The sequence below is a fragment of the Asparagus officinalis genome, chromosome 8, assembly GCF_001876935.1.
Source record: "Asparagus officinalis chromosome 8, Aspof.V1, whole genome shotgun sequence".
In the NCBI taxonomy this organism is placed as follows: Eukaryota; Viridiplantae; Streptophyta; class Magnoliopsida; order Asparagales; family Asparagaceae; genus Asparagus; species Asparagus officinalis.
In genome coordinates, this window is record NC_033801.1 from 36,048,616 (window position 1) to 36,059,660 (window position 11,045).

Sequence of the window (11,045 nt, forward strand, 5' to 3'; positions counted from 1 at the left end):
GCGGGTGCTTAGTTGATTTAGTGGACGAAGAATCCAAATCATTGGGTCTGTAAGAGTGAGGAAGAAATAGTAGAGAGTATTTCTTTATCACCCTTTAAATTGAAATTAAAAAAAAGAAAAGCCTGTTTTTGAAGCACCCAAGTAGGGCTCTAATAAAAAATGAATTGGATAACAGTTAAATATTTTTGCACGTGCTAATATGTAGTTTGAATATTGTTTAAGGAAATCAATTTTCGGACTTTTAAATCTATACTACTACATATAAAAGAGGATTGCCCTGTCAAAACTTTTGATTTTTATTTTTGCCCTTTTAAGTATGATAATTCTCAAATATGTTATTAATTGTAATTACTCATTCACTAATTATATATAACCTCTTATTAATTATCCATTTCCTCATTTTTTCAAAACTTTTGGTTACACTATTATTTTATTATTTAATTGTGTTATTCAACATAATATTTGAAATTTATCCGTAATTTATCTTTACATATATTTAAACTTCTAGAAAAATTAAAAAATAATAATTCATTAGGCTCATGCCTTATGCCTTTGAGTTTCACGTCTTATGGAGGACTATCTGTTACATTTCATCTTATTAGCCTTTTAAAAGTACGATAATAGTAGGAAAAACAATTTATATTTATTATAATATTAATATTATAATTATTTTAATAGTATTTTTAAATTAATAAATTACATTGTAATTCAGCAATTATGCAATTTAGTAAATTATTTACTAATAGTGTAATAAAATAATTATGAAATTAAAATGTAGTTACTAATAATATTACAATTATGCTATGCATTATATTTAAAAGAGAATAAATTATTTAATATATATTAATTATTTTAATTTTAATAATTTATGAATAAATTATAACAATTATCCGAACTATAGTAATTAACCATACAGTTCTTTATACAAAATTTTATTGTGCAATTTATTCATTTGAAAATATTGTTGTAGGCAATAAAAATTACCTTTAATCCCTATCAGAGAAGTTCAGAACAAGACTGCTAAAACCTCGCTCGAAATAGCTGAAAAGGAGGAAACGCTGATATCTCTCAAACCGGAAGGAATTTGGCAAAACGGACAGGAGCAAACCAAACCCTTTGGGGTTGGTTTGTGTTTGTGGAAAATTTGTAGTAAAAGAAATAATGAAAGAAAAATTGATTTGTATTCTCTCAAAATCGATTACAATTTGGATTCCGATTACAAAAAAGAGGAGAATGATCTGGATTTTCCCCTTTGTTTAATTCTGGGTTCTTCACGGTCGCGATGGAGTGCCTCCCTCGATTGCTCGCGTCGAGTTTGCTCTCCGTTGACGATCCGAACATCTTGATTCACTGGAACAATATCTTCTCCTCACGATTTGACGCTGTGGAGAACTTGCATGGCAAGTTTTAAAGAACTTTGAACGAGTTGATAACTCTAAACGACTTTTGAAACTCTATGAAAGAGTTGATTTAAACCGAAAGTTCGGTTAATAAGCCAAGGATGAAGGAGCTCACGTGGCTGATCTCCAAAGCTCCAAGAACTTTTTTTGTTGCCAAGCCGAAAGACCAAAAAGAAGGCTGAATCCGAGAGCCAAATCTCCAGCCAAAAAGCTCCAGCCCAGATCCCCAAAAGCCAGCCAAAAAAGAGGATCTAAACTCAGTTGAGTTTTCCACTATTTATAGGGGATTTAGGGGTGTAACCGCCCCCTTTAAATCTTTCCTTAATGAGGGTTTAATAGGGTGTAACTGCCCCCCATAAATCTCTCCATGATAGGGTAGTGATCCCCTCAAATCGTGGGGAGAAAACGGTTCTGGAACCGTTCAAATCGTGCTTGAACGAGTCAAACGCTGAAAACAACGTTCTGGGTCCGAACTCTGCGTTTTAGACCTGAAACGCAGAGTTGGGCCTGTTTTAGGCTGAAAACGCACAGATCGCGATGCGCAGAGATGAACTCTGCGTTTTGGACCTGGGACGCAGAGTTGAGTTCTGCATGAACTGTGCGTTTTGGATCTGGGACGCAGAGTTGGGCTCTGCATGAACTGTGCGTCTTGGACCTAGGACGCAGAGTTGGGCTCTGCATGAACTGTGCGTTTTTGTCGTTGGACGCAGAGTTGGACTCTGCATTTCAAGTCCATGAAATCTGCGTTTCGAGTTTGGAACGCAGCCACGACCTCTGCGTTTTGAATCTCAAATGTGGTCACGACCTCTGCGTTTTGAGTTTAGAACGCTGGTATGACCTCTGCGTTTTGAGTTTGGGACGCGGGCATGACCTCTGCGTTTTGAGTTTGGAACGAGGGCATGACCTCTGCGTTTTGAATCTTGGATGCAGAGCTGAGCCTCTGGCGGGCTCGGTGAACTTCAGCCTAAGTCCAATGTTCAGACGAAGTCCAGTCTTGCAGACGGACTTCAGAACATAACTTGCTGCGAAGAACATGTCATAACTTTCAAACCGTAAGTCGGAATTGGACGAATTATATATGAAAATCGGCTATCTCGACGAGACGGAGCCGACCAAACCAACCATATAGGGTTCGGTTTGCTCCGTCGGTTTTACCAAATTCCTTACGGTTTGAGAGATATCACTGTTTTAATATGAAGAGACCGTCAATTTATAGTCTCTTTTGCTAGAGCGTCGCAAAGATCATCACCTTGTAACCTTCGTCTTGGCTCCTTGAAAATATGAGAGTCATCAGATTGTAACTCCCGATGTTGATTGTGAAGGCTGTTGAATTAGAGCTTTCATTAGTTGTTATGAAGGTCGTCAGATTGTAACCTTCCTCGATCTACGTGAAAGTCTTCAAATTGTAACCTTCTGAAAGTTGTCAGATTGTAACTTCCATCATCGGTGTTTGATGGGGATTGGTTATCTATTGTGATTTTTAGACAGCCTACAGTTTGATTGGCTCCGTCTCGTCGAGATAGCCGATTTTCATATATATTCGTCCAATTCCGAGTTACGGGTTGAAAGTTACGACATATTCTTCGTAGCATGTTCTGGAGCTCGCCTGAATGAGGCTGGCTCGCTTGCACAGCCTCGCCTACCGAGCTCTCCTGCATATTTGAAGCTCGCCTGCACAAGGCAAGCTCGCCCGACAGTTGGGAGCTCGCCTGCACGCTTGAAGCTCGCCTGTACAGCCTCGCCTGCATGATCCAGCCTCGCCTGCACAAGCTCGCCTGCACAGCCTCACCTGAAAGCCAAGCTCGCCTGCACAGCCTTACCAGCTCGCCTAGCCTGTGAGCCGCCAACTTGAAGCATGGGAGCAGCCAAATCCCTTGAATTAAGGGATTGGTTATCATCATGACCGTACCCAGCATGGGAATAGTCATTTACCATAATTTAAGGGATTTGGTCATGATTCTCCTCATGGCCATACTCAGTATGGGAATAGTCACTTTCCATGATTTAAGGGAGTGATTACACTCTCCTTCTTCTCTATAAAAGGCCATGAGCAGCCATAGAGAGAGGGTCCTAGGACCCGACCTCCTTGAGGACGAATTACAGAGAACTCAAGACGGTCTTGAACTCTGGATCAAGACCGAACCTATTTGGCTCCTTGGAAATCAATTCTCTTAAGCTCTACGAGAATTGAGCCTGGCTCTTTGCATTGTTCTTGCACTGTAGCATGTTCTTCCAGCTTTCGGCCTTGGTAGCCATTAAGCTCGGGAACTCGAACTCGATCAACACGAGCTTGTACTGTGTACTAAAGCTCGCCCGCAACTTTTCTCGGATCGTCCAAGGGAAGCAAACTCCGTGCGAGAACCGAGGGAGGCGTCCTATCGCTACCAGAGACCTCACGTTAAACAAGGAGGGCATTCCCTCCGCTTCTGTTGTAACTTTGATTCATTAGTTTGTAATAAGCTGTTCTTATAAATACAAATGAATACCCCCGTTTCGGGAAATCAAAATTTACACCTACAATTGTAATTGTTTAGAATTTATATTGCAATACAATTCATTTTAGTATTTTTCAGCCAACAAAAAATTTTGAAAAACATAAAACAAAATAGGCATGCTCTCGTGCAAAGCACGTGCACTATACTAGTTACATATAAAAGATGATTGGGGTGCTAAAACTTTTAATTGTTCTTTTTACCTCTCTCAAATATGATAATTCCAACTTTACTTTAGTTATTTTATTAATTTAATTTATCTTAAAGTCTCATTCAATGAGTCCTAATTAAGCTAAATTAATTGCGAATCATCACAATAATAGGATTTAATTAGTTTCTTAGGCTCTTATATATTCTATAACTTATTTAAGTAAATACATATGTTATGAATCCAATTACCTAACCACCCTTTCATTTTACCTTTACATAACCTCTTTTTCATTTCTAAACTATAAATTACGGACATCCATTCTCTTCAAACCACCACATCACCTACTAAGCTAAATTTCTACACCAGCACAATAGTTTATGAAATATGTTATATGGAAAGTTTGTCAAATAGTTTATAATGTACGTAGCTTGTACATATATGTGCGCATGTATACAACAGATAATATTTGTCAAATGATTTGTAGAATTAATGATTTATTTCTTATAGAGTTGAAGACTATGTCTCATGTTCAATTTCTAGCTCTTGATTTGTGTTTTCTCTCCTGAATCCTTAAAAAGAGAAGGATAATGGATTATAGGAAGGTTATTATTTGAAAACCGTGATATTTAAAAGTATGTATAAATTTTATTTGGCAACCAAAAATTATTTTCAATGTGTACCATTTTTCTACTGTGGATTGGGTAGGACTCTTATTGATCTTTTAATACTTAGAAAGAATATATGATCTTATGTTTAGAGTTTATGCAATGTTATTTAAAGATTCCTCCCCCCTCCCCCACACCCACCCCCCGCACAATGTTGTAAATAGTTTTTGTACTATTTATCATAAGTTGTACTTTTTCTTTTGAATATAAGTCATTAAGTTGCGCTTTCTTATTCATTAGATATATTCATGGTTTATTCTTAGTTAATTACTCGGTTCATATACACTTTAAGGTTGGAGTTGCTATCAGCTTATCCAACGCTTTCAATGTTTCTTGTTCTTATGAATTTCTTACCTCTATTAAGCATCTTTTATGTTCTTTCATTAATAATTATGTTGAATCATAAAGCATTGTTTGTCTTTTTTTTATTAATCACCAATAAGTTATTTTTCCTATTAACTTTAAGCTACAAAGATTAACTAATAAAATATATTGGCTCTCTATCTTCTATTCATTGAATAAATCAGAATACACAAACTTATATATAATGATATATTTGGTTGAATTGCAAACAAAAATTTGATTTCTTACATGAAATCCAAATTACTATGTCTCCTGATTGAGATTATCTAATTTGCATTAAAAAATTTGACTTATACAATTCCTATGAACGGAGCTATTCAAACAATATCTTTATACCGTTTGTGATTCCATCTTGCTATTATAGCTTTTGTAATTTTACATCTAATAACAATTTTTGCTATTCCATCAAGATACTAGACATTAAATATTAATTTTTTTTATTTTAGTGGCCTTTGTAACTTTTATCCATGATATATTGAGAATCAATATATACCGTTAAGTAAATATTATAAAATCACTAGTATAGAATATGTTATTTACTAGTAATTTTGTAAACGAAGTATGCACGTGCGGCATACTGGGCTATCAAAATTAGTATAGTAACTTCAAAGTGAAAAATTGTGACGGCAGGAAGTTGAAAGTTGCAGACGCTTTTCTTCTATTATGGTACTCTTGTAGTAAGAGGGTGTTTGGCACTCTGAAAGTGAATTTAAAATATGTAAGTTATTTTTTTTACAAATGACTTTTACATCCATGTCAGCACACAAGTAAAATACAATGTTTGTTTTAAAAATTAAACTATTATCGAAAGTGTAATATGAAGATGGCGTGACAAAATAAGATTAATTAGAAAATATAATTAAAATCATTTAATTAAATTAGTTACATTTTTGTCACTTTCATATGACTTCACCATTTTTTTAGGAAAAGTCAAAATTACATTAAATCATATGTGGCAACTTTCTTATATCCCACTTTCATAATCATTTACATAAAAACAAATGGTAATTGTTAAATAAAAGTAACTTTCTCACTCACATCTTTTGCTTGCATGCAAACAAACACTCCCTAAGTCCGTTTTAACTAGAACTCCACAAAATTAAGAGTGGGGATTTGCTTCTTTGAGATATCTCTCTCGCCCCAAATTGAGAGTAGCGAATGGAGTGTTTAAATCCTTCTCCTCTCTCGTCCTTGCCGCCGGCTTTTTTTCCGACAACGGCCTCCGCTGCTTCAGGTGCCCTTCTCTCTCTCTCTCTCTCTCTCTCTGAGACCTCATATTTGAAAAATTCAAAGGTTCCAACTCCACTCTTAACAAATTATGCTTCGATTCAATTTAGTTCGATCGAACCCTTGAAAACCCATATAGATTAGGTATAAAAATGCTAAGGTACTCGCCGGAATCCCTCCTTTGTGCATGAAACTTCATACCTTTGTACTCGTGGTCTCTGTAGAATGCGTTTGTTGGCGTTGGATTACGCCTAAATAAGATTAATTAGAAAATATAATTAAAATCATTTAATTAAATTAGTTACATTTTTGTCACTTTCATATGACTTCACCATTTTTTTAGGAAAAGTCAAAATTACATTAAATCATATGTGGCAACTTTCTTATATCCCACTTTCATAATCATTTACATAAAAACAAATGGTAATTGTTAAATAAAAGTAACTTTCTCACTCACATCTTTTGCTTGCATGCAAACAAACACTCCCTAAGTCCGTTTTAACTAGAACTCCACAAAATTAAGAGTGGGGATTTGCTTCTTTGAGATATCTCTCTCGCCCCAAATTGAGAGTAGCGAATGGAGTGTTTAAATCCTTCTCCTCTCTCGTCCTTGCCGCCGGCTTTTTTTCCGACAACGGCCTCCGCTGCTTCAGGTGCCCTTCTCTCTCTCTCTCTCTCTCTCTCTGAGACCTCATATTTGAAAAATTCAAAGGTTCCAACTCCACTCTTAACAAATTATGCTTCGATTCAATTTAGTTCGATCGAACCCTTGAAAACCCATATAGATTAGGTATAAAAATGCTAAGGTACTCGCCGGAATCCCTCCTTTGTGCATGAAACTTCATACCTTTGTACTCGTGGTCTCTGTAGAATGCGTTTGTTGGCGTTGGATTACGCCTTGTAAATCCAAAAGAAGCCGGCTTTTCTCGTCGAGGACAAGGGAAAATCTCGGAGCTTGTGCCCAATCCTCATCTAGCTTGATTTATGAAGGGGAACTCGTTAATTTGGAGGAGAAGGAGAGTCTTCTCGGAACGAAATTGCTTTTTTTGGAGGAAAGGGATGAGGAGATATTATCAGAGAGGATAATAGACCTTAGCCGATCCAACAAAGCGAGGAGCGCACTGCAACTATTTGTTTCAGTCGATGCCTCGGGCCTTTGGCCCAATTCACATGCTTGTAACTCTCTTATTGCTTGTCTTATCCGCAATGGGTCGGTTAACGACACCTTGAGAGTTTTTGGGAAGGTGAGAAGGAAGGGAGTGGCGACTTGTCACACGCATAGCTTGGTACTTAAGGCCGTTGCTAGTGTGCAAGGTTGTGACTCTGCATTGAAACTATTCAATGTATTGGAAGGTGAAGCCATAACGAAGAAGAACTTCGATATCATTGTCTACAATACAATGATAGCAATATGTGGGAAAGCGAAAAATTGGGTTGAGGTTGAGAGATTGTGGAGGGCATTCAAGGAGAATGAACTAAGTGGAACTATGATTACATATAGCTTGTTGGTCAGCACGTTTGTGCAATGTGGTCGCATGGAGCTAGCCCTTGATGCTTACCATGAAATGATTGATAAAGGGCTAGACCCGGTCGAGGATATTATGAAAGCAGTTGTTGCTTGTTCCACAAAGGAGGGAAATTGGCCTGTGGCTCTCAAGGTTTTTGAAGAAATGCTCAAGAAGGGTATGAAACCAAATGTGATTACATACAATGCTGTTATAAATTGTCTTGGGAAGGCGGGTGAAGTTGACGTAGCATTTAGGATTTGTGATGTGATGAAATCTTCGGGACTTAAACCTGATGTATATACATGGAACGCATTGCTTACGGCGCTCTATAGAAGTAAACAATTTTCAGGTGTCATGCAATTTTTTAAGGGCATTAAGGCAAAGGACCCTTCTCAGTTGAATTCCCACCTATATAACACAGCTCTGATGGCTTGTCAGAGGCTTGGTTTATGGGAGCGCTCACTGCAGCTACTGTGGGAGATGGAAACAAGTGGAATCCAAATATCTACCCTCTCTTATAATCATGTGATCAGTACCTGTGAAGCTGCAAGAAAGCCAAGAGTCGCATTGCAAGTTTATCAACATATGGTTCACCAGAAATGTGCACCGGATACATTTACATACCTGTCTTTGATTAGGGCTTGTGTATGGGGATCTCTTTGGATGGAAGCTGAGAAAATCTTGGAGGTATGTTGTCTTTGCACCACTTTCTGTGCTTTGTTTGCTTTTACTACCTTGATATATGAAATCAATATAAATTTTGTTCACCTTATTTCCATTTGCATACAGTGATTTACAATTCCAATTTGTTATTGAATTAAAGTCATTTGTGTGAGTATCACATTGGGAGAACTCTCTTGGCTGGTGTTTTCACAACCACCAGTTGTTTGCCATCAACGCAGGTTCATGCATGTTTGGACTTGATTCATGGACTGAACAGTTTGACGTATTGTTCACCCTTTCTCTTCATCCGTTATGCCTATATCATTCTCTCTTCTCAGTTTAGCCAACGTAAAGACATGCATAGCTGCCCAATAAACTATGGAATAGGGCCACTAGGCCTTTATTTATTTATTTATTTATTTATTGTTGGATCCATAAGTTTTAATCATATATTTCATATTCTTTTTCATCGATGCATATGGACATGTTAATTTCTCCTTGAACTGTAACAGAGTGTTGCACCAGATGCTTCCCTGTACAATGCCCTCGTTCATGGGTTTTGCTTACAAGGCAAATTTACATTGGCGAAGAAGATTTATGCAAAGATGACTAGCATCGGGCTTAATCCAGATGGCAAAACAAGGGCTTTGATGCTTCAGCACTTGCCAGAAAAAGGACCAAAGAGTCCAAGGTACACTGTAACTCACTTTAAAAAGCTCAACATCGATTCAGTATAACATCATGCATAACCGTTTGCAGAACTAATTTTCGATTGTTAGAAACCTAACATTACCTCAGCACGCATTTAGTGAGCTTTCTCGAGTATACTCTGAACTGATATCTAGACTTTAATAGGATAAAAAAGCATACGGACAATATATTTTGGCTGGACTTTCCTCTTTTTTTACTTCTCATTTTTCTATAAAAAATAATTAATGGTGCATTTGTTTCCTATCCGTTGGCACAGGATATTTGAAAAGGTAAAAGGGAACCTCACATGTTAAGTTGAAATGTCTCCTAACAAACTGTCAGCCTTAGCCACTTTCTTAAGCATAGACGCAAATATAGTACTTGATTGCCATTTATTTATCCCCAGAAGTACGCACTAAGCATTCAAGGTTTTCAGTATGACATTACTTCTCGTATCACCCTGTCGTAGTCATAGATCGATGTCATATGATCTTCAAACAATAAATATTTGCATTCAACTCGTCATCGTACATATTTTAGACCGAGATAGCCAATCCAACGATGTGGGTTAAAGGGTCTATTGCTGGCATGTTGCATGCATAAAGTCTTACGCTGTTAGGAAGGAATATATGAAGCTTCAACAAAGCTTGAATCAGCAAGCATAGAAGCCACGCCTGACAGAAATCATAATTACACCAAGGAAAATTGAAAAGCTATGTACTCCGTAAAGGCGAATGCCAAATATATTTATCGAACATGCAAGTATCCAAATGACCACTTGTATGCTCCCTCTGATTGTGATATATCATGTCGATTATGGTCACTCTTTTCAATTATTTTTCTTTTTGATTTTTATACTCCTTTACATATTTCTGTTCAAGTTAGCTCTCTTTAACGTAAAAAACCTAGAAGCACCACTAAAAGGCCCTTTGTTCAGCAAGCATTTCATTTGGTTTTCATAGTGAATGGTCAGACATCTCAATCTACATTCAAGTAGTTCATATCATCTTTAAAATGTGTCCAGTTACATGAACCATAAAATTGTACTGTGCAGGAAAAATTGCGTCCAGAGACGATGATTATAAGAAAACAGTCTGGAGGCATCAACCTATTTCATTGAATTCATTATACACTTAATAATCTTATATCGGATGGATCTAGCGAACTGGATTACAGAAATTAAACTGGCACGAGCTACAAAATGGTTTCCTATTTGGTTGTCCTGTGGATGGAAATGAAAATGTATTGACGAAGTTCTATAGCTGTTCTCGCAGCTCGATTTGGCATCCGGAGGAAGTTCTCTGGCTCAATAGGTTTGCTTTTTTGCTGCCCTGGTTGGGTTGCACTTGGCTCAGCATCGTTGTGTAATAGCAAACTGGCTCGAAATTTATTTATGCAGTAATGTATAAACATGAAGAAAGGATTCAGCAACTCGCCTCGAGCTCTTATAACCAAGGCCCAGTTTGCCTCGAGCTCTCAGATTTGACAGTGTCATGGTTGCACTACAGATATTATCGCGGTGACATTTCACAGAGCACAACACCTTCATCGGTTTCCGGGCCAGTTCAAATATGTCAAATTGGCAAGTTATGATTGTGTGAATATGATTACAGTCAACATAATCCAGTACAAGTTCCATGGATATGTTCTCATACTGTTTGATTCTCTTCTATCTTTTTATGAAGTTATGCTATACGAGTGGCATGGAGTTTGTGATTCACATGGAATACTGAAACTTTTACGAGACTGCTAATTCTTTGTCCAGCTTCATGTCGCATCTAAAAAAATGTTATACTATTGTTTCTTGTCAGTTCAAACGCATATGGTAGTTTGATTATGTAGCTACTGTATAAGTTCCTGTAAAGCACTTTGCTTCTTAATGTAAA

The 11,045-nt window shown here is 37.1% G+C and overlaps 1 protein-coding gene across 2 annotated transcripts; it reads left to right on the plus strand.

Moving 5' to 3' along the window:
* On the plus strand, window positions 6,061–10,709 carry LOC109819450 (pentatricopeptide repeat-containing protein At3g29290). 2 transcript variants are annotated; one of them, XM_020385187.1, is made up of 4 exons: window positions 6,061–6,305; window positions 7,169–8,493; window positions 8,982–9,160; window positions 10,214–10,709. In XM_020385187.1, exons 1-4 carry the CDS (start codon window positions 6,230–6,232, stop codon window positions 10,236–10,238), a joined length of 1,605 nt encoding a protein of 534 aa, XP_020240776.1. In that variant the 5' UTR covers window positions 6,061–6,229; the 3' UTR covers window positions 10,239–10,709. The 2 variants fall into 2 exon arrangements, with proteins under 2 accessions (XP_020240776.1, XP_020240775.1); XM_020385186.1 differs by lacking the exon at window positions 6,061–6,305 and adding an exon at window positions 6,708–6,951.